The following is a 24,969-nucleotide window of genomic DNA, read 5'->3' as shown; positions in this document are numbered from 1 at the left end:
TCCTCTCCTTCCACATCCTCCTCTCCTTCCACATCCTCCTCTCCTTCCACATCCTCTTCTCCTTCCACATTCTCCTCTCCTTCCACATCCTCTTCTCCTTCCACATCCTCCTCCTCCTCCACATGTTGAGATGGCAGATTTTGGCCTTGTCTGGCCCTCTCTGCCTCCTCCAAATGCTGGCGACTTCTTTCCCCTGAAATAAACCAAAAAAAATGTAGACTCATCAGCACACAGATATTGGAGAGCATAAATCGCACACATTGCTTAGAAGATGCTTTCATTTAGTTACTTTTATCTTTCACCAAACCTACATTTTGCAATTACTTCTATATGGCAAGCTCTGATCCTGCCCCTTTTTAGCAAAGTGACACACATGGATGTCCCCCCTAAACTGTATTTCTGGGAGACCCTACCAAAACCCATTTTTGATTTGGGGAGACACAGGTGCTCTGCATTGCAGATGTGAAAACATCTGCTTTCTTACCACTGTTTTTAGAATGAATCCTGTTTGCCTTTCCCATTCTCATACTTTTTTTTTCTAGAACTAGCTTTTACACAATGTTTACAAACAAAGTTTTTGGCCAGTGAGCCATGTCCAGGTGTGTTGTTCCTGGAATAACCGAGCCTTTCTGATAAACTATGTGATGTTACGTTGTTTACTAAGAACACTGTTTGTAAATATGTAGTTATTTATGTTCTAAAAAATAAATAACAACATGTCTTTAAAATTACAAGCTGGCCAAGGAGGCAGATGGTGAAATATACATGGCAACACATTATTGCAGACAATCACCACCCCCCCCCCCCCAACCCCAATATATATTTACTTACTTTTACGCAGAATTTTAAGTATTTTCTTCATCTGATGTGGCTCCCTCAATTTTAAGTCTGACCATCGTTTCCTCAGCTGTTCCTTGGACCTGGTGATCCCAAACATCCTCTGCATTCTCCTCGCCACCTTGTCCATAATATGTGCCTTTCGGCGGTTAGGGGTCTTGTATGGCCCTAATTCCCCATCATAGTCCTTCTTTCGCATGATGTAAACTAACTCCACCATTTCCTGGAACCGCATATTAGTGGCTTTATATCTTCTTTTCCTTGATCGGGACGTCCCTGCCTCTGTCCCTTCACTTGTGGCATGAGAGCATCGTGCCCGCTCGTGTGACATCGCCATCTTTCCTTTCCCACAGAGATTATGGGCGGGGAAAAGATGAATTGTTACGCCATGGGCGGAGAAGAGGGCGGCGTTTAATACATACGCGGAGTGTAGAGAATGCAAACAACGTGTTTACGTCCGTTACGCGGAGAATCTTCGAGCGCATCCAGAACATACACAGTTAACGCCATATTTCCTAAACTCATTGATTAGGGGCCTCGCAAAGGTGACGAGGGCGGGGTTTCATAAATACGCGGAGTGTTTAAAAGGTTTACGCCGTGATTACGCATCTTACGCGGTAATTAGGCGAGCGTGAGAAACGAGGAGCGAGAGACAGGAAGGTAAGGAAATTAAAAATGTGATCAGCAGAGGCCTTGAAAATGTAGACACATGGGATGGGGGTTTGGGCTGTTGGTTGCACCCTTTTTAAGCTATTCTGTCTATGGGGTACCACAATGTTATTTTGGTATCCAAATGCTTTTGGACACCTCACAAAATAGAGATGTGAACAATGCTGTACCTCATTGACAAGTTTTTGAATGGTGTATTCAGATCAGGCAAAGTATTGTTCAAGTGTTGGTTGTACAGAGGTCATTAGGAAGTGTCTTTTATGTCATCCATTGTCAGGGGCATGAGATTTACACATGAAAGAGTGCCTAGATGAAAACTGTCATTTGTAAGCATTGTTTAATTTAATATATTTAAAATATTTACTGCAATGTGAACAATGGCTCTGCATCTAGCAAATCAATGTTTGGTACAAGCAATGCGGCCGAGCTGCCAATCATTGTTTAAACAAGAGAGACTGTGTTTGGAATTAGATATAGGTAATAAATTTGAAGACACATATTAGATCAAGGTCAACGCTGATCCTTTGGAATATTTATTTTTCTGTGGTTTATGTTTTTGTAATCTAGACTCAAAAAGAAATATAATTTTGCTAAAATTGCAATGGACCTCCTACAAAGCAAGGAATCTATAGAGGCCTTACTTCAAAAATACCAGGAGACGCCCATCCTGTGGAATTCAAAACACTCGTTATATTGCAATAAAGAGGTACGAGCGGCAGCACTAGAAGAGCTAGCAAATTATATGCAAACTTGGGTGCCAGGATGCACTGCCAACATGGTGAAGGATAAACTTGCCAACCTCAGAAGCACATACAGGAGAGCATACAAAGCTAATAAAATCAAAAAATCGGGAGCAGCAGCAAGACAAGCAAAGGAACCCAAACTGTGGTATTATAAACAGATGGCTTTTTTGCGGGACGAAATGGAAGGCAGGAAAACGATGTCCAGTCTTTCTTCCAACCTTTCCTCCATGCTACCTTCCAGCGGACCTTCCCCAGATGACCACAGCCCTGCAGAGTCGGAGGAAGAGGGCCTGGCTGACAGAGATGCAGATCTGCCACCCTTCGATGAGGAGGTATAGTAGTTTCCTCTATATTTATGGCGTAAATAATTCTTGGTGGATTAATGATTAGATATTGTAAAAAAAAAACCAAGCTGGAAAAAAGCAAACAAAAAGGTGTACAGACAAATAGGTGTCAGGGATGACAACTGCAGGGGTCAGAAGTAGAGTGTATTCAAGTAATAATGAACAGAAAATACTGAACGAAAAACATGAAAATGAGTGTGGTTTTATTTAGCGAAATTGTAAAAAAATTCTTTTTTTTCCACACAGGAAGAAGAGATCAGCCAGGAGGTGGCAGATCCTCAGGTGTCTGTCAGCCAGGAGGAGGCCGGGGTCAGTGGCAGCCAGGAGGAGGCCGGGGTCAGTGGCAGCCAGGAGGAGGCCGGGGTCAGTGGCAGCCAGGAGGAGGCCGGGGTCAGTGGCAGCCAGGAGGAGGCTGGGCCCAGTGGCCTGCAGCAGGTCCACCCGGCCAGGAGAACCACCACCAGCCAGTCTTCTCCCCCCCAGGTGAGGCCATCAGGCCGAAGGAGGCAGTTGAGGCCTGTGGAGGAGGCAAGCCTCCGCATGATCCAGGAGGCAAGCGCCATCATGAGGGCCCCCCTCAACCCCACAGAGGCCTTCAGTGCCTCATTGGCCCATGATTTAAATGAAGGGGAGGAGGACCAGAGAAGACTGGCAAAGGCCCTGATGAACCAGGTCCTTTGGTGGATGCAGAGGGGGCCTGCTGACCCCAGACACTGGGCTATGTGACCCGGCCCGGCTTGCGGAACACCATCCTCCTGCTGCCACATCAACCCCACCTGCAAGACCCCGTGTTCGATCCGCTGGAAGGCTGCCTGGAGGGAAGGCTGGAAAGAGGAGGAAACGTTGATTTTCTGCCTTCCATTTCCTTCCACATAAAGGACATCTTGTTTGTACTACCACAGTTTGGGTTCCTTTGTTTGTGTGCTGCTGCTTCATATTTTTGTGTTTGGCTCCTGAGGCTTGGAAGTTTATCCTTCACCATGTTGGAAATGCAAGTTTGCATATAGTTTGCTATCTATTCTAGTGCTGCCGTTCTTTTTATTTTTTGTGATGACATTTGCCTGAATAAAAGGCCTTTTGCTTTCATTTGAAAACATGTCTATTGTTTGATATACTGTGGGGATTATTAGGCAGCAAACCTTTAATAAATATACAATGGGTAATTTACAAAGGACACACTCCTTGGGGGGGGGGGGACATTTGGTGTGCCAACATGGTTTAATATTCTCTAATGAAACACCAAAAAAAAAAAAAAAAATTAAAAAAACATGTAAAAAAAAAATAGTTTAAATGGTGACATAACTAGAAACAAAAAAAAAAATTTAAAAAATGAACATTCCTTTACAAAAATGACTACTCTAAATTATGGAGGACCACCAACCAAAACACACGTCTGGCATAGAAAACATTATTAAAGGATTACATCACAAGCAAGAAATGTGACATTTCAGTATGGGACAACTCTATTGAAATTGCATCAGCAAGAGAACAGGGTTATTCTAGCAAGAGAAGAATTAAGAAAACGAGGCTTTAAAATGTGGTTTAGTGCGCCTTTTTAAGACATTGTTCTCTTGCTAGAATAAAAGGTTTCTAATGACGAATGTGCCATATCCCAAAGAAACGCGAGTTTTTACCTGAACGAGCGCTCCCGTCTCCTCATTTGGACTGAGCATGCGCGGGGTTTTTGTACGCTGCTTTTGTGTACAGACGACCGAACATGTCTGACGGACACGATTCCAGCAGACTGTTTTAAAGCAAGACCAGGAAACAGTTGTTCGTTGGAAAACGGTCTGGCCGACGATTGTTTGCTGGAATTCTGTACGTTACTGCCTACACACGAACGAACATGTCCGCTGAAACTGGTCCGCGGACCAGTTTCAGCAGACATGTTTGGTCGTGAGTACGAGGCCTAACACTAAAGATATGTCTGGTGGAAATCCAATACAGCTCACCATTCAAATAACACCATTCCTACAGTAAAGCATAGAGGTGGTAATATCCTGTTGTTATGGGGGTGTTCCTCTGCAGCAGGGATTGGAGCACTTGTCAAGATAGAAGAAAAATGGATGGGCAAAATACCATCCAAATTTTGTGGAAAATCTGCTGCCAGTCAGAGCCTAGTCTTTAAGTGATATTTAAGTTTTTTGTTGTTGTTGTTTAAAAATAACAAACATGTCATACTTACCTGCTCTGTGCAGTAGTTTTGCACAGTGCAGCCCAGATTCTCCTCCTCTTCCCTTGCCGGCCCTCCTAGTACCTTCCTCCTGCCAAGTGCCACCACAGCAAGCAGCTTGCTATAGGGGCACCTGAGCCCAGCCACTGCTCTGTGTGTCCATTTAGACACGGACCTGCGGCTTGTCCCCACCCCCTCTCTATCCTCATTGGCTCACTGACTTTGACAACAGCGGTGCCCCGCTGCTGTTTCAGCCAATGAGGAGAGAGAGTCCTGGCCAATGGAGACTCTCCTGCAACATCGCTGAATCGAGATGGAGCTTAAGTAATTATTAGTGGGGGCTGCTGCACACAGATGGTGTTTCAACTTAATGCATAGAATGCGTTAAGCTAAAAAACCTTCTGCCTTTAGAACCACTTTAAACCCCATTGAAAATCTGTGCAATGACCTGAAGACTACAATGCCGACCGCGCACCGCCGTTCTACGTCGGCAAGTTGGCTCTGCTGGGCGTCCTCTCTCTCAGCCGTCACTAGGGGCGCGCGCTCGCCCCTGACTCCAGTGCGTGTGCCCGGCGGGCGCGATCGCCGCCGGGCACACGCGATCGCTCGTTACAGAGCGGGGACCGGCAGCTGTGTGTGTAAACACCCAGCTCCCGGTCCTGTCAGCGGGGGAAACGCTGATCTTCTGTTCATACAATGTATGAACAGAGGATCAGTGTTTCCCCTAGTGAGGCCACCCCCCCCCCACAGTAAGAACACACAAGGGACATACTTAACCCCTTCCCCGCCCCCTAGTGTTAACCCCTTCACTGCCAGTGGCATTTTTATAGTAATCCAATGCATTTTTATAGCACTGATCGCTATAAAAATGCCAATGGTCCCAAAAATGTGTCAAAAGTGTCCGAAGTGTCCGCCATAATGTCGCAATACTGAAAAAAATCGCTGATCGCCGCCATTACTAGTAAAAAAAATATATTAATAAAAATGACATAAAAATACCCCCTATTTTGTAAACGCTATAACTTTTGCGCAAACCAATCAATAAACGCTTATTGCGATTTTTTTTATACGAAAAATAGGTAGAAGAATACGTATCGGCCTAAACTGAGGAAAAAAATGTTTTTTTATATATTTTTGGGGGATATTTATTATAGCAAAAAGTAAAAAATATTAATTTTTTTCAAAATTGTCTCTCTATTTTTGTTTATAGCGCAAAAAATAAAAAACGCAGAGGTGATCAAATACCACCAAAAGAAAGCTCTATTTGTGGGAAAAAAAGGACGCCAATTTTGTTTGGGAGCCACATCGCACGACCGCGCAATTGTCTGTTAAAGCAACGCAGTCCCGAATCGCAAAAAGTACTCTGGTCTTTGGGCAGCAATATGGTCCGGGGGTTAAGTGGTTAAAGCAAAAATGTGGTCCAACAAAATACTGACATAAGGGGAGTAATCCTTTTTTCAACTCAATGATTCTATTTTTGAGTTTCTTTTTTATTTATCTGACATGTTGGTGTTATATCTTTTACTTAGATAAGTTGCACTGAGTAAATACAGCTGGATAATACAAAAACTGTATCTGTCTTCATTTTAGGCTGCAAAGCAACAAAATAAAGGGGAATGATTATTTTCTATACCCACTGTACATAAACATATTTCATAACATGTTGCATTAACAATCATCCTATGTAGACATAAAGGAACAGGGAAACAAAAATAGGTTGTAACTCAGTTTAAAGTGGACCTGTATACTTTTGTTAAATTGGAAGGAACCTTTCAGGATAGCAATATTGGAGCTAAAACTATTAAATTGTTTTTTGAGAGGTGGTTAACAGGTTTTTCTACTCTGTGGCTCTGGCTGTGGCTGCGTTCAGAAGAAAATGAACTGTAAATCCCTGTACACCTTTTCTTTTGATGTTTCTTGAATGCATTTAACTGATTTTACCTCAAAGTTCAGTTGAACAAATTATCTGATAGGCTTGAGCACTGCATCATGGGAGGAGGTTGCATGAACCCCCCATACCCAAAAGCAGCAGCAAAGCAAAAATAAAGGGCAGCAGAGAAGCAGTAAAGTATGTTAGTATGTGTTTAAACAGACCCTTTGGGGGGCATGGCTACCGTCAAGATGGCCGAACGTACTTGAGATGAGTTGTAATCCTGCTACATCCTAGTGCTATTTTGCTCCCCTAATCGGCCTGCTGCAGCGTGCTGATATCCTGCTTACATCTTGTGAATGTAGCACCCTGGAGTTTAGGCAGGAAGCCCCTCACAAATTTTCTTGCCAGGGGTAGTTACCCTGGTTGATTGGTAGAGATTTATTGATTTCTCCCTAAGTTTGGCCTTGTTTCACTTTTTTCTTCTACCACTAGGTGGCCGGGTAATTGGTGGTACTAGATATGAGAAGGGCAACCCAAGGTCAGGTTATGGGTAAATGGGTTGTCTCAGCCAATGGGCAGGGGTTTTCTTAAATGCCTTGGCCTGCTGGGAGAGCCTATATATTTTGGTGGAATCAGGTGATCTGGGTTCGGTGCCACCTGGACAGCTGTCTGGGTGGATGTGTGCCCCGGGCTTCTAGGCCAGAAATTGGGCCTATCCTGTGGTCGTCTGGCTGCTAGGCTGTGTGAGGGCCTATCCAGAAGCAAGGGAGCAGCGCAGGTTTGGGATTGCGGCTTATAGTCCAAACCAGAAGTGCCGGTTCTGCCGGCCGGAGAACCTGTTGTGGTCGGAGGTATAAGGGAAGCTGACGCCACAAAGGGACCACCTGCCCCCTTTACCAGGAAACGCAGTGAGTAACAGAAGCAAGTACTTGAGCAGTATTCTCACCAACTGGTGACGGTGAAGAATCGGGAAACTTCAGTGGGAATCAAGCCAGGGACCCAGAGCAGCCTTGTGTGTCAAGCTAGGGACCGAGCAGGCCAGCGTGGGTGAAGCTTGAGAGGTATCTGGAGTGTCAAGCTAGGGACCCAGCATAGAAGTGGGGGTGACGCTTGAGGAAGATACCACCGTAAAGATTGAAGGGGCTCAAGGGATTCAGAGTAAGCGAGAGACCGGGAGCTCAGTGGTAAAGAACTACAAAGGAGAAAGTGTAGTGAAGCTGAAGGAATTGTTAAGTTGAGTTAGGAACTGTTAAAGACTGTTGCCATAGGAGACAGCATTCCTGCACGTGCAGATGTGGCTCCTTGCTGGATGCCTTTCTCTGCACGGCTATCCTCTTATTGAAGTCTTGGGCCCGGATTCAGAAACAAGATACGACGGCGTATCTCCTGATACGCCGTCGTATCTCTGAGTGCGGGCCGTCGTATCTATGCGCCTGATTAAGAGAATCAGTTACGCATAGATTTCCCTAAGATCCGACTGGTGTAAGTGTCTTACACCGTCGTATCTTAGGCTGCATATTTACGCTGGCCGCTAGGTGGCGCTTCCGTATATTTCCACAAGGAATATGCAAATTAGGTAGTTACGCCGATTCAGAAACGTACGTCCGGCCGGCGCATTTTTTTACGTCGTTTACGTTAGGCTTTTTTCGGCGTATAGTTACCCCTGCTATATGAGGCGTAGCTAATGTTAAGTATGGCCGTCGTTCCCGCGTTGAGTTTTGAAAATTTTACGTCGTTTGCGTAAGTCGTTCGCGAATAGGGCTGGACGTAATTTATGTTCACGTCGAAAGCAATGATGTTTTGCGGCGGATTTTCGAGCATGCGCACTGGGATTTTTTCACGAACGGCGCATGCGCCGTTCACAAAAAACATAAAATACGCGGGGTCAAGTCAAATTTGAATAAAACACGCCCCCAACATCCCCATTTGAATTAGGCGGGCTTACGCCGCCACACATACGTTACGCCACCGTAACTAAGGGCGCAAGTTCTTTCTGCATACGGAACTAGCCCCCAAAGTTATGGCGGCGTAACTTATCTGAGATACGTTACGCCAGCAGAAAGATCCGCTGATCTTTCTGAATCTGGGCCACGGAGTCTGCTAATTGAGTTTGCAACTATCTAAGGGTGTCCTGGCCCTAACCCTTGTTCCCCCAAATATACAAAAAGGAGAGAAAAAAAAAACCTCTTTTACATCCAAGAAGTGTCTGGCGCCCAATGACTTTTGCCATTTTTGCACACAACCCACTAAATACAGAAGGATGTTAGCTATCCCTGGCCCTAGAGGGTCTCATCAGACCAAATGAGGTCTGGTAACCTTGCTACATGAACATTATGAGCAAACAGAACCTTTCACTTTTCCTAAATGGGCCAGGTTACAGGTTCCCTTTATGGTACACTTCTCATAGTATGATATCTTTATCCTTGCTTATAGTAAACCTGTGCCCAGATCATGCTCAAAAAGTAAAATCACTTTAAAACAAGTCCTCAATCTTCTCTGTAACCTCAAGCATTGTGGAATAATGTATTTTCAAAGTTTACAACACAGTTATTGAAATTTTGACTCTTGGCAGCCTGTCAGCCCTGGTTTATCTTTTTGTATTAGTGCTGGGCTGCATGCAGGCAACCTATATACTTACCCACACAGCTGAGTTTGATAGGTACGCAAGGATGGTTGCAGACATGTGATAACAAGATTGAATGCTGCTACAGTGCGACCCACCACTATGCTGGATCACATATATATATATATGCTACAGCACAAGCCAATCAGCGTGTCCAGGCCAATGATTTAAAGCGGGGGTTCACCCAAATTTTTTTTAAATTACATCTAGCAGAGCCAGCATACTAAGGACATTTCATTTCGGCAGGTAATTATTTTTTTTTCGCCGTACATACCTTTATATTCTGTTTTTGTCCAGGGCTTCCAGGGTTCCGATGACTGCGGGACTGGGCGTTCCTATCCTTCGGTGACCTGTCGCACAACGCGCGTCACCAGATGTCGGGAAATAGCCGAGCTGCGATCGGCACTATACGGTGCCTGCGCAGTCAGCTCTACACGGCGGGACGCAGGCACCGTATAGTGCCGATCGCAGCTCGGCTATTTCCGGAAATCTGGTGACGCGTGTTGTGCGACAGGTCACCTGTTTCACAAGCCGTCAATCATCGAACCGAAGGATAGGAACGCCCAGTCCCGCAGTCATCGGAACCCTGAGGCAGAGATAGGAACGCCCAGTCCCGGAGTCATCAGAACGCGAAAGCCCTGGACAAAATCAGAATATCAAGGTATGTACGGAGAAAAAAAATTACCTGCCGTAAGTAAATGTCCTTAGTATGCTGGCTCTAATGTTAAAAATTATTTTTTAGGGTGAACCCCCGCTTTAAGGCCGGGACCTGCTGATCGGCTGAGCGAATGAAAGAACAGAGCTCTATGTTCATAAACAACATAGAGCTCTATGCAGACAGCAGCGATGTGCCGTTTTTATTTTTTTTTGCAAAGCAGGGAGTAAAAACAGGCACATTGCTTAGTAAAAGCAGCACATACTACACACAGTGAACATTGTTAGGCACACAGTTAACCCTTTGATTGCTCCTAGACGTTAACCCCTTCCCAGCCAGTATCATTAGTACAGTGATAGTGTATAATATTAGCACATATCACTGTATTAGTGTAACTGGAAATGTCAGTGGCAGTTAGTCAGTTACCACAAAGTGTCAGATTGCCCGCTACATTATCACAGTCCTAGTATAAATCGATCACCGCCATTACTAGTATGAAAAAAAAAATACAAATTCCAGTATTGTATCGCATGGTTTGTAGAAGCTTTCCCAAAAAAACAATTAATATTCACTTATTGGGATTTTTTTTTTTACCAAAAACATGTAGCAGAATACATTTTGGTCTAAATTTATGAAGACATTTTTTTTACTATTGGATGTTTTATAGCAGAAAGTAAAAAACATAGGCCCAGATTCTCAAAGGAGATACGCCGTTGTATCTCTGAGTCTGAGCCGTCGTATCTATGCGCCTAATTCTTATAATCAGTTACGCATAGATTTCTATTAGATCCGACCGGCTTAAGTCTCTTACGCCGTCGGATCTTAACTGCATATTTACGCTGGCCGCTAGGGGCGTGTACGCTGATTTACGCCTAGAAATCTGTAAATCAGCTAGATACGTGAATTCACGAACGTACGCCCAGCCGACGCAGTACACATATGCCGTTTACGTTAGGCTTTTCCCGGGGGAAAAAGTTACCCCTGCTATATGAGGCGTACATGCGGCGTAAGTCGTTCGCGAATGGGGCTGGACGTCATTTACGTTCACGTCGAAACCAATACGTCCTTGCGGTGTACTTTGGAGCAATGCACACTGGGATATGTCCACGGACGGCGCATGCGTGGTTCGTAAAAAGCGTCATTTACGTGGGGTCACATAACATTTACATAACACACGCCCACATCTTCCAAATTTGAATTAGGCGGGCTTACGCTGGCCCATTTACGATACGCCGCCACAACTTACGGAGCAAGTGCTTCGAGAATACTGCACTTGCCCGTCTAAGTTGTAACTAGGATACGTTATGCCCGCACAAAGATACGTCGATCTACGAGTATCTGGGATATAGGTTTTTAAAATATTTTTTTTTTTTGGTTTATACTGTATAATAATAAAAAAAACAAAAACAAAAAAAAACAGTGGTGATCAAATACCACCAAAAAAATAAAATTATATCGATCTTATTTGGGTACAGCGTTGCATGACATTTCAAAAAATGGCCTGGTCACGAAAGGGGGTAAAATCTTCAATAAAAAATGTGAATTACAAATAAATCAACCTTGATGATTTTATGTGAAATCTGTATTTTTGTATGGTAAGGTCATAAATAAGATGGTGCTTCTACAAAATGAATAGCACACTGACCTATGCTAGTTACATGTATGACAGTCATGTAAAGTACAATTGAGAGGAGCAGCTGCAGAATATTAGTTCCAGCTCCAAGCTCTGGAGTTCAGCCTATTTAGATTTCAGATCTGCTCTAACTTCAACACAGCTCCTGCTCTGCTCCAGCCCTGGAGTTTATCTAAAAATACAACCTCTGCTCTGGAGAAATAGTTCCGTCGACCCTGATCTGAACTTTAAAAACATTCAGTTGTATGGATGACAACTGTAATGGTGTGTGCAAATCTGTGCACTACTATAGCAGAGGTGTGCTTAATGTAAAATGTAAGCCACAATTGTTCTCTTATTTGTTTTAGAGAAGACCATATCACAGTAAAATTCGCAGAGGTCCAATCAGTAGTACAATTTTCTTCCAACAGAGGTCCAAATTGCATGTTTGTGCTATGAGTCAGATCTTTCACAATTCACATCACAGCCTCCGAGTCCTCTTATACACACATAGGTGTGCGCAGCCTTTGGCATTAGGGTGTGCACCCCAAAGCTCAAACACACTGTACCGATCACTCACGATGTTCATTCAGAAAGGGAAGGGGCCGGTAAATGGCATATTTACTGGCCCCTTCCCCCACTCATCCTAAAACATCCACAGCAACAACCGGTGGGAGAGGGGGAAAGCCGGCGGTGCTGTAGGGGGAGCCAGGTCAGTAGGGGGAATCTGTTCTGCACAGGGTGATTAGGGTGTGCTGGGCACACCTGGCACACCCTGTGCGCATGCCTATGTATACACATGAGGGTATGCCATGTTAGTATAGCGATCTCCCTGGTGAACTATTATGTTCTGACAGAGGGACTGCCATCCCACTGGAACACACTGATGGGATGCCAATTGACTGCTGGTTTTCCAGCATTGCCATTCGACAGAAGCCAGATGTTTGGCTGGCTTCTGTCGGATAGGCTGCTGTTGAACAGGCTGGTATCGGACGGTATCGGTTCACTTCCTGTACCAGAAATGTTACAAAAAGTGAGAGAAAATCTAAAAGAAAAAGGAAGATAACCCCACTTACTCTTTTGGATGTCCCCTCATTTCTTTCCAGCGACAAGGATCACAATGGCAAATAGCCACCATTATTTTCCTCATGGGGGAACACATGCAACAATAAACATTTGACAGAGGCTCTAACCTCCTCTGGTATATTTAAAACTAGAAACCAAAAAAATAACGTAGACACTGGCTTTAACGCATCAGCACCCTAAGCCTAACAAACACTTTTTTTTATGTTCAGATATTCTTTAGGTTATTTCTTTCTTTTAACAACGTAGAGTGCCAGTTTATCATCTTATTTTTGTATACATGATGATGTGATCAGTGGCGGTGCGTCCATAGGGACGCAGGAGCGCCGCCCCCTCTGGCTCGCTCACAGCCAGTAAAATATACAGATTCATACACTGTATGAATCTGTATATTTTCGCCGCTGCCGCCCACTATTCAGCTGGCCGGATGTTGAGCGCCGGTCAGCTGAATAGCGGCAGCTGACTGGCTGTGTGGAAGTGCCTATCAGGGCCAGGGGCCCTGATAGGCTGTCCGAGTACAGCCCTGAGGCTGTAGTCGGCTTCCTGAAGCTCATCCTCGGGACGTACCGGCCGTGCGTCCGAGGATAAGACTGACAGGCGTCTCAGCAATTGGGGGCACAGTGGCAACAATTGGGGGCACAGTGGCAACAATTGGGGGCACAGTGGCGACAATTGGGGGCACAGTGGCTGTGTTTGATGGCATAGTGGTGACAATTGGTGGCACAGTAGCTGCGTTTGATGGTATGGCACAGTGGCTGTGTTTTGATGGCATGGCACGGTGGCTGCGTTTTGATGGCACGGTGGCTGTGTTTTGATGGCATGGCACAGTGGCTGCGTTTTGATGGCACAGTGGTTGCGTTTTGATGGCACAGTGACTGCATTTGATGGCATGGCACAGTGGTGACAATTGATAGGTACAGTGAGGCTGCAATTGTTTTTTTCGTTTGCGCCCCCGCAAAAATTTTGAGCAAAAGCCGCCACTGGATGTGATGCACATATACATTTAAATACAGACATTTCCATTGTCTAAACACAGGGAAAAAAATAAAGAGTTATTTAGCCATTACCTGAATATTGGACTTTGTCCTCCAACTCTTGCTTTGGACCAGGCCAAGGCTGAAGGCACAGCTAGATAATCCATCCCCACGTTATCTTTTCTGTTTTGAGTGAACATTGCAGTACTCTCATCATTTGCACATACAGATGAGCCTGAAGAAAAGGCTTTACCAGGGCTTGTGGACTCTTCAGACCTAACAGGGGCCACTGTCTGCTCTGCTGAGGTTCTTCTGGCCTTTTGTGGAATGTTATCACCTCTCTCCAGAGAGGTTAATGTTGTTTGTTGGTTATGTTCAGTGGGCTTAGGGGAAGCTTCTGGTTCTAATGAGAGGTTATCATCCCCTAAGCTTCCTCTTCGAGAATGGGATGGAGAAGGGGAGCTGGTTTGGCGAACACCGTCATCATTTGAATTTGAATACCTTCTTTTACCACAGGGAGATGTAGGTCTTGAAACCTGGCCAGAATGGTAGGGTGTTAGTAACTCTTCACGGGATGAAGAAGGAGCACCTGAAATAGGACCAGCTGGCCAAAATTCATCATTGTGACCACCCCAAGGTTTTGGTGAACCCCTAGGAGAGCCCAGTGGAGAAGCAAGCGTGAATCGTGAGGCTGCTTCATTAAGCTCTCTTTCAACTTCTTCACACATTTGTCCAAGAGAATCACAAGAAGAAGCCTCAGAGGAAAGAAAACTCCATGAAGAATGGCTACTTGCTGGACTGGGGCTTAGAAATGAGTCCCTATAACAAAATGGATCTGGTGGGAGGAACAATTGGTCACGGTGTGGTCTCTCATCCCAAATATCATTCCTATTTGACTCTTCTTGTTCTCCATCACTGTTTGAAGGCGAATCACTTGTAATACGTATACTTGGACATTCAAGGAAACGCGATCCACCAAGAGGAATGAAACGGGATGGTTGGCTGATAAATGTCCCATTTAGATCATTATCTGAGGCACGTCTTGGAGGAGGTGAATGCATGCCTGCCCTTGTTATACAACCCATTCCATTACCTGCTCCTCCGGTGACACTGCTAGAGGGTGGATTTAGAGTCAATGTGTCTGTGGTCACATCTTTGCATATAGAAGGATCATCAGATTCCAGATCTGCAGTGATAGGGCAAAAATAGAACGTTAGAGTACCGAATAACACAGACAGTTGTGTACAGTTTATTGCTTTAAAGATGGGCTACTAATGCAAACATTTTGGTCTGAGCTTTATGTGATCCACGTGGTTTTGTTGCATATTGGAAAATATTTGTAAGATATACTGTATGTAATGAAGCCGATGCTTTTCTTAAGACTGGGTTATTGCACACTGCACTGTGTGCATTATAACAATCTCTTCTATTTCCTGACTAAGAACTGTTAGTGCAAACCAATATAATTTGCACTATTATGCTAAGAAAATGTGCCTCAAGTTTCAGACAGTATATTTGATTGTAGAGCAAGGGCATAACGAACTCCACCCAAAAGGCGAAGTTCAGCTTTAAGTTCTCTTGCGTCCCTCCTCTCCAGGGGTCAAGTCCTGGGGAAAAAAGTGTGGGAACTCCCACCCAAGATCCACTCCCCCACCAACAAAAAAAAAAATGATACGCTCATATGCATAATTACTAAAGCGCATGTTTTTTTAAGCAAGTTCTTTCTAAATCCCGCGATAACTCGCGGCAGACCTCCGCAATGTCTCCTGGGAACAATGACAAAAGCTCCCAGGAGACATTGCGGCATCGAGGAAGTGACGGAATACCCGCACACTACCCGATGAATCCATATACAGGAAGCGGCCTGTAACATAAAGGATTACTAAGGTTCGCCTGCCCCTGACAGTGAGTCAAGCTGGGGATCGCCATTCAGTGAAGGATTGGCTCGGGTGGCTCGGCTGCTTTAGTCCTGCAAAGGGAACTGCGTTCCTGCTGTGGAAAAAGTGCAGGAACTCCGTTCCCACGCGTTCCCGCAGGACTTGACCCCTGCTCCTCTCCCATATTTCACACATAATGTTTTTGGGGAGGAAGGAGCCGGTACCTGTAAAAACGATGGACCCGCTCCCACCCCCAAAAAAAATTACTAGGTGATTCCGAGCGGAAGTTCTCCTTCCCCCTCCCTCCCATCAGTCTTCTGGGACACATCACAGGTCCCAGAAGACTACAGGACCATTTACAAAGTGCAAACTGATCAACTGCTTTCACCTTGTGGCCTGTGACACTATTGGGGATATTGCCCATCACTTCCTGTCCCACTGGCCACCAGGGCATTGCTCTTTAAAACCCTTTTCCTCACTATCCCAGAATTGATATAACTATTTACCTAGGTAGCTAGTGTCACTGTTGGCAGCCCCTACTAAATTCTCATGGAAAATGCACTCCAAATAGCATAGACTAAGGCCAATCATAGATGGAGAAAACTTCTTTCCTGCAACCATGGGTTGCAGGAAAGAAATTAGCTTGATTCTCCCCATCAACACTAAGGCCTCGTACACACGACTGAGAAACTCGACAGGGGGAAACACATTGTTTTCCTCGTTGAGTTCCTTGTGAAGCCAATTTTCTCCATTCCCGTCAAGGAAATAGAGAACATGTTCTCTTTTTGGCTCGTCGAGTTTCTCGACAGTTTCCTCGACGAAAATGTACACACGACCGGTTTCCTCGGCCAAAAAATAGCTCCAAGCAAGTTTCTTGCTGGTTTTTGCCGAGAAACTTGGTCGTGTGTACGAGGCCTGACAGTGTTGACAGGGGAATCCCTCACAAGTTGTGTTCTCCTCTCAGGGGGCGAGGAAGCAACCCCAGCCAGGAGAGCACAGTGATTATTGATAGCAGCTGATAGGAATAATTGCATGTAATATCAGCCAGGCTGGTTTTACCCAAGTTGATCGATCAACTTGGGTACACTCAACCTATCCATACAAAGTTAAAATTTCAGCTGGTTCAGCAGGACCATCTAAAGAACCATCTATGGCTGGCTTAAAAGCAGTATCCACGTAGATACTGGGGCAGGAAGTGAGGGAGAATCGTGACAATAAATATAACAGAATCCTTACCCACTTTTTTTTTTTTTTTTTTTATTATGGCTAGGTTACCACTTTAAATAATTCCCTTTGTCATAATTTTAGAATAAACAGAAACATTTGCAGTCACTTTACACATCTTATTACTGAAACATTGGCATGTCTTGTTATTTTCAATCCTGAAAGCTACTATTATATGCAGCACTACAAAGGAGTCTGTGTTCTATATAAACTGCGATTTATAAACTATGATTTACAATTCTTTCACAAGTGACCAAAAATAGTTTGTTAGGCTTAATTTCATGGAAGCATAAGAACAACATATATCTCAAGTTGACGGCAGAGGAAGTCATGCTAGCCATACACAGAGAAGATCAATCCATTTCCCCAGCCATGCTAAACAGCACGAGGGATGGATTTCCAGTGCTGGTTGCCTATATACAGTGGCGCTGCAAAACAGTGATTGCAACTGATGGGATGCAGTCACTATTCAGCTCATAATTTTCCACCCAGCTCAGTTGATTTTTAAATTGACTATTTGTTGAACTGGAGTGTGTATTGAGGGCCATCCATGTCTCAGATCATGAGCCATCTATGGTCAGCTTTAAAGGACAACGCTATCTAATCTAAATTGACTCTTTATTTTATAATCACTGTGTTCCTGTACCAGAATAGCAAATAAAATGTCTTTTTTCCTTCCAACCCTGAGAGATAAGATAAGATCACACTACACAGGAAAGTTCGTTTTTTAAAAAGCTTCTGTAACTGATTGGAGGGGATGCAATAAAAGATGAATACATAGTTCTGACAAGTGCAGGATTTAGTGCATCGTTTCCCATGAAATCGTGTGATTATTTTTTAAAGGGCCGCTTATTGATTTTTTTTTTATTTAAAACTTGAAGGTGTCCCTTTACCTTAGGGTGACCAGACATCCCCGGTTTCCAGGGACAGTCCCTGGATTGAGGACACTGTCCCCGGACCAGGTCTCTTACCGGATTTGTCCCTGGATTGGATTTGAACAGGGGCTGGGGCAATTTCAAAGACAGTGGGGTAGATTCAGATAGATCAGCGGATCTTTAGATCCGCGTAATCTATCTTATTTACGATCCGCCAGCGCATGTTTTTGAGGCAAGTGATGTATTCAGAAAGCACTTGCCTCTAAAGTTGCGCCGACGGATCGTAAATCCCCCGGCAGAATTCAAATTCCGCGGCTAGGGGGAGTTTACTATTTAAATCAGGCTCGTCCCCACGCCGATCGTACTGCACATGCGCCGCCGGCTAAATTTCCCAGTGTGCATTGCTCCAAATGACGTCGCTAGGACGTCATTGGTTTCGGCGTGAGCGTAAATTGCATCTGGCCATATTCTGAATCGACTTACACAAACAACGTAAAAATTCAAAACTCAGCGCGGGAACGACGGCCATACTTAACATAGGATACGCCTCACATAGCAGGGGTAACTATACGCCGGAAAAAGCCAAACGCAAGCGACGTAAAAAAAAGCGATGGGCGAGCGTTCGTTTCTGAATCGGCGGATCTCCTCATTTGCATATTCATCGCGTATACAAACGGAAGCGCCACCTAGCGGCCAGCGGGAGATTGCAGCCTAAGATCCGACGGTGTAAGTCACTTACACCTGTCGGATCTTAGGGAGATCTATACGGAACCTGATTCTATGAATCAGGCGCATAGATCCGACCGTCGGATCTCAGAGATACGACGGCATATCAGGAGATACGCCGTCGTATCTCTATCTGAATCTGCCCCAGTCAGTGCAGAAGTAAAAAAAACAATTCTGAATTACACCCCCGGTCCGCCGCTCCTACTAGCTTAGGGGGATGTATTTTTTTTCCATTATCTGTGCCCCTTTCTGATGATCATGTGCTGGTCGGAGCGGAGGGAATATTTCTTCAGTTTCAGGTGAATGTCCATTCAGCTTTGCTCGCATGTTCTTCAGGCTTGGCTCAAGTCCGCCTGCCTGCTTATCTCCATGCCTTCCCTGGCGGAGTGATCTTCCTCCGCTCCCCACCCAGTAGTAGCCGAGGGCCCATAGAGCGAGACTCAAGAGGCTGTAAAGCAGGCGGCCGCGACGGGCAGAAAGTCGCTGATTGCCGCCATTACTAGTAAAAAAAAATATGTCCCCGGATTTCATTTTAAAAATCTGGTCACCTTAGTTTACCTGCCTTTATATTGGGTATATAAAATAATCACACTTTGTTGCTTTGCAGCCTGAAATGAAGACAGACACAGTTTTTTGTTTTATCCAGCTGTATTTACTCAGTGCAACTTAACCACTTGCCGATATACGTTGGCAAAGTGGCACAGGTGCGCAAAACGACGTACCTGTACATCACTCCATCATTGGAATAGACAAGTGGGTGACTAAAGCGCTAGCCAACAGTGAAAATTAAAAGTGACCAGTGAAAAACAAAATGCTGCTCAAATCTAAAATGTGCTAACAACAAATAAAGGTCTGAATAAAGAATGATGAGCGCAAACTGAAAATCTAAAAGTGAATATAAAGACAGTCCATAGGGGACTGATAACAATCAATAAAGATATGCAGTGAATTCAAAATTAGTGAAATAACCCAAAACTGATAATAAATCCAAAAATAAAAGTCCAAATATATAAATCAAAGTTTGGATAAATCAATCTAGTGTGCCAGTGATAAACAAAACTTCTGCACTTCGGGCATCAATGTGGACAATCTTGATAACTCTTTGCTTAGCCTGGGCTCGCAGTGCGCTTACCTCCAGACACTAGGTCATGCGTGTCAACGAAATCCTCCCAAAACTGGAACAGAATCCAAACAGTGGGTAACACGTGTTGCACGGAATCTTCCCAGTGCTGAGATAGAGTCGAGGGGCGTTCTCTGTATCCAATACCAGTATAGGTCCAGGTGCAGCGAAGTCGACTCCACAGGATAGCCACAAGGTGTATCAGGAGCAAATGTAGAAATAAAAAGCTCTCATGGTGAAGTATGCAAGCACTTTAAAATTTAATAAAGGTAAAAATGTGCTTACATTGAAAAAACGAATAAAACGCCAAACAGCGGCACTTCCGGTGGACGGTCAGGGTGTCACGTCACTTCCGGTCACATCTAACCTTATGCATTACGTCACGACACGTGACTTCATCGGAGGTTTTGGCGTTTTATTCGTTTTTTCAATGTAAGCACATTTTTACCTTTATTAAATTTTAAAGTGCTTGCATACTTCACCATGAGAGCTTTTTATTTCTACATTTGCTCCTGATACACCTTGTGGCTATCCTGTGGAGTCGACTTCGCTGCACCTGGACCTATACTGGTATTGGATACAGAGAACGCCCCTCGACTCTATCTCAGCACTGGGAAGATTCCGTGCAACACGAGTTACCCACTGTTTGGATTCTGTTCCAGTTTTGGGAGGATTTCGTTGACACGCATGACCTAGTGTCTGGAGGTAAGCGCACTGCGAGCCCAGGCTAAGCAAAGAGTTATCAAGATTGTCCACATTGATGCCCGAAGTGCAGAAGTTTTGTTTATCACTGGCACACTAGATTGATTTATCCAAACTTTGATTTATATATTTGGACTTTTATTTTTGGATTTATTATCAGTTTTGGGTTATTTCACTAATTTTGAATTCACTGCATATCTTTATTGATTGTTATCAGTCCCCTATGGACTGTCTTTATATTCACTTTTAGATTTTCAGTTTGCGCTCATCATTCTTTATTCATCACTCCATCATTGTTGAATAGCGGGCACCGCAGGAGCGTTCCCGCGGGTTCTTCAGACTTGATGTCCGCCGGTGGCCCGCGATTGTTGCACGGAGAGACAGAACAAGGCATTTCCCTGTTCAGCCTAGCAACATGACAGGGACCTAATGCTCCCAGTGATCGGGAGCAGTGATCTCTGTCATGTTCTAGTGAGCCCATCCCCCCTACAGTTAGAACATACTGAGTGAACACACTTAACCCGTTGCCTGCCAGTGACATTTACACAGTAATCAGTGCATGTTTATAGCACTGATTGCAGTATAAATGTCAATGGTCCCAAAATAGTGTCAAAAGTGTCCGATCTGTCCACCGCAATGTCGCAGTCACGATAAAAATTGCAGATTGCCGCCATTACTAATAAAACAAATAATAATAATAAATATATCTCCTATTTTGTATTTCTTACTTTTTACAAGTGGTGTACTCATTAATTCTGTGCACTGTATACTGTATACATTGGTCTTAAATATTATTGTAAGTGTATGACTGGGCAGACTAAAAAAAAAGAGAAGCATATTCAGTGTATCTATGCAGTACATGCAAATGTCTACATGTTTTATCCCTTTAAGCTGCTGCAAGTACAAGAAAATAGCTGTTGATCTGCCAGAAATCCAGTGAGCTCCTAACTTCCTATTGGAGCTAGCAACATTGTCTCCGCTTCACTGAAATCCCAAGCAGTATTGTCAGCCCTGACCGGTTATCTTCTCCTGGACTACATAAAAACTCCCCCACTCTTCCTTAAAGTAAAATAAGGGAGAGGTGCAGTGGCATATCCTGCTTGTGTGCAATGTGTGCACGGTACAAAGGCCCTATTGGGGATGGGGCCCATTGTGCACACATTGATGCCATTTTGTCTGTTGAGCTGCAGTCGTGCCTGCCACATGCAGCTGCAGCAGCTCAATCCACTTGTCCACTCGGCCTGGGTTTAGTGCCTGCACACTGGATCCCTCTCAGTCCATACAATTAAACAGTGTGACCTAGGAAATAAGAGAAAGCTGCAATGTTATTGGGGGAACTGCAGCTGGGGACTTTAGCCCTGCCCCCAGACTACCTGAACCAGGGCTATGAGAGACAGAAAGCACCCACATTTTGTAGTGCCAGTCCCAACCATCAACTTTCTCTACTGTACTGTCTGTCAGTGACATCAACTGCCAACCTCTGTGCTGCCTTTCTCCACCATCAACTTCCCCTCTGTACTGCCTGTCCCCAACAGCAACTGCCCACCTATGTACTACTTGTCTCCACCATCAACTGCCACCTCTGTACTGCCAATCCCCACTATCATCTGCCCCCTTCTATACTGCCAGTCCCCACCATCATCTGCCCCCTTCTATACGGCCAGTCCCCACCATCATCTGCCCCTTTCTGTACTGCCAGTCCCCACTATCAACTGCCCCCTCGCTTTGTATTGTTTTTTTTCCTCCCACTGATACAGACGCAGGGGCATTTATCCCTTCCAGTGATACCACTGACAGAGGGGCATTTTTCCTTCCACTGATACTGATGCACAGACAGTTTCCTTATACTGATGCTAGGGCATTTCTCACTTCACCACTGTTTGCAGAATTTTGTGGGTACAAGGACTGCAGCATGAGTGTTCAGTGTTTACAATAAATAGTCACAAGTTTTGTTTAGTCTTCCTCCTTTAAAGGAGTTGTAAAGGAAAAAAAAAATGTGCCTAAAATTAATGTCTGCAAGGTAGACAGACAGAATAGTGTAATGATTCTGTTAAAAAAACGAGTAAATACCTATTAAAGCGGTTGTAAACCCGCATATACATTTTTTTTTTTTTACACCTGAAAGGCAAAAGCCATAATGAGATAGTATGCACCGCATATTAGCTCATTATGAAATACTTACCTCGGAACGAGGTAGGGAACTTACCTGGTCCGAGCCGAGCGTGTCTTCTGGGTATCGCCGCTCCAGCGCTGTGATTGGCTGGAGCGGCGATGACGTCACTCCTGCGCATGCGCGCGGGAGATTTCATTCCGGCATGGGTCGGCGGGGCCGGCCCTTCAGCCGAGGATCCCCCTGCGCATGCGCCGCTGCAATCAGCGGCGCATTGCGAGGGGAATATCTCCTAAACCGTACAGGTTTAGGAGATATTCTTTATACCTACAGGTAAGCCTTATTATAGGCTTACCTGTAGACAAAAGTAAAAAAAAGTGGGTTTACAACCACTTTAAATTCCTTTACCTATATCACCTCCGGCGTTCTAGTTTCTGTTCTCTCATTCACTTCCTGGTTTGCGCCGCTCGTTCATGTAAGAACTACATTTCCCAATATGAATTTGCGGCACGCCCAGTAATTCACACCTCCTTGAAGTCTCTAACACGTAGAGAGCGTCCTGCCACACAGATGTAGTTCCCAGGAGGGGGCGAGCACGTCACTGACCACCGCAGTAAAGCCTCCCATCACGGTGGTGAGTAACAATCAGACAAGCAGGAAGTGAACAGAACAGAGAAGAAATAGAGCAACTTCTGAGCAAAAACGAACAATGAGGAAGTGAAAAGAGGAATGTCTGCAGGTAAAGGATGCTTATTATGAAAAAAAAAAAAATTCACAACCCCTTTAAGCTACTTTCACCATTATGCTTAATCTTGTCATACCCATCATTCAAACTTTTTTCTAATTTCTAAAGAAAAGAACTGAATGTTGTTTTGTCCAGGCAGAAACTTTAATTCTATTGATATATTAATCTGTTCAGAAACAAGTAAATCCAGGAATAATAAATGAATCTTTTAATTTAATTGGCTGGACATACAAATCTAAAGGTTTTTTGTAAAACCAATTACATAATACATTTATTTACTGTCTATTTTCCTGTGTTGACCAGAGTGACCATATATTGAGGCTGGGTTCACACTGACAACGGATGCAGCAGACGGCAGGGGTCCAGTGCATCCATGTTCTTCATTTCAGGGAACAAATCAGGCCCTAATTTTTGCCTGAATTGGGACCTGAAATGGAGCCAAAGATGAAAATCACCAGCTTTGACACCATTTACTTACTGTATTTATTGGCGTATAACACTCACTTTTTTACCCTGAAACTAGAGGGCAAACTGTGCCTGCGTGTTATACGCAGGGGGGTGTAGAACGTTTTTTTCCTGAAACTTCCCTATTAAAGTTAGGGTGCGTGTTATACGCCTGTGCGTGTTATACACCGATAAATACGGTACATACATTTCCAACATTGCTGAAAGGACTGATAAGGCATGGATGAATAATGTTATTTATCTAGGGAACAGAAGGCAGACACAATGTGGAAATTATTTTTATACTGGTGGAGAAACAACTGTGGAAACTTGTATACTACTTTAAATCTCAGGAATATTAACTTATGAAATTAGATTTCAATATGTACATCGTTAATAAAAAGGAAACAAAAGATATATTTAGATATGTGCTCGCTGTTTGGGTGTGTGGACGAGAAACACGTTTTGCCTTCATGATCTGGGGATGTGGTTTGATGGATGATAAGCCATTAATTACAACCTATAACACACGATCATGACTCATTTAAAATGAGGCTCTTAATTTACAAAAATATAGTGCTTTATGAATTACTGAAAAAAAACTTTAGATATTCTGGGTATTAACTGTCAGCATCAACAAATCTATTATCATTTTTCTGGCAAGTCTGCCAACACCACACTTAAAATGCAAAGAAGCATCTATTGTTGATGAAATCATTATTTCTGTTAGAAAGACTCAGCTATGAAATTAAAATTGGCAAATAAGTGTGAAGTCACACACTGATGTCAAATCACATTCAAGTTTATTAAAGATGGACAGAGCATGTTGCATCCCTGTCTAGGACCACTTCTCTATTGATAGAGAGGGACAATCCTAGGCAGGGATGCATTGTTCTTTGTCCATCTTTAATAAAGTTGGATGGGATTTGACATGCTTGGTACAACTTCTTGCTTTTCTGTTGACTTCAGTAGGCATGGTTGGGCTCCATTTGGTCAGCAGCCGGAGTTCCATGGACAAGAGCTTTCTCCATGTGTCTACTATGAAATTTGTATTGTTAGTAACTAGGCTTGGAAAGTGTATTAAGAAGTCAGTAAGCTCCTTGGTGATCCAATACTTCAACTAGCCTTTCTCAACCAGAGTCCCAAGGAACCCTAAGGCTCCTCCAGAGGTTGCTAGGGGTTACTTGCGCAATGAACAATTTCTGTCTCTTAGATACAGTGCCTTGAAAAGGTATTCATACTTCTTGAAAATGTCCACATTTTTTCATGTTACAACCAAAAACGTAAATGTATTTTATTGGGATTTTAGGTGATAGACCAACACAAAGTGACACATAATTAAATCAGCAGTGGGAGGAAAATGATAAATGGTTTTCATTTTTTTTTACAAATAAATATCTGAAAAGTGTGGTGTGCATTTGTATTCAGCCTCCCTGAGCAAATACTTTACCTTTCCCTGCAATTGCAGCTGCAAGTCTTTTTGGGGATGTCTCTACCAGCTTTACACATCTAGAGAGTGAACATTTTGCCCATTCTTCTTTGCCAAATAGCTCAAGCTCT

At 44.0% G+C, this 24,969-nt stretch overlaps 1 protein-coding gene across 1 annotated transcript in view; it reads right to left on the bottom strand.

Moving 5' to 3' along the window:
- NFATC4 (nuclear factor of activated T cells 4) overlaps window positions 1-24,969 on the bottom strand; it is a 117,898-nt gene that overhangs the window by 48,336 nt on the left and 44,593 nt on the right. Inside the window, exon 2 of the mRNA XM_040353261.1 lies at window positions 13,680-14,772. Coding sequence (XP_040209195.1) covers window positions 13,680-14,772 — 1,093 coding nt within the window. The remainder of the gene's footprint in view (window positions 1-13,679; window positions 14,773-24,969) is intronic.

This window comes from Rana temporaria, chromosome 1, assembly GCF_905171775.1.
Source record: "Rana temporaria chromosome 1, aRanTem1.1, whole genome shotgun sequence".
Lineage (NCBI taxonomy): Eukaryota > Metazoa > Chordata > Amphibia > Anura > Ranidae > Rana > Rana temporaria.
This window is presented reverse-complemented; position numbering and strand designations above follow the sequence as displayed.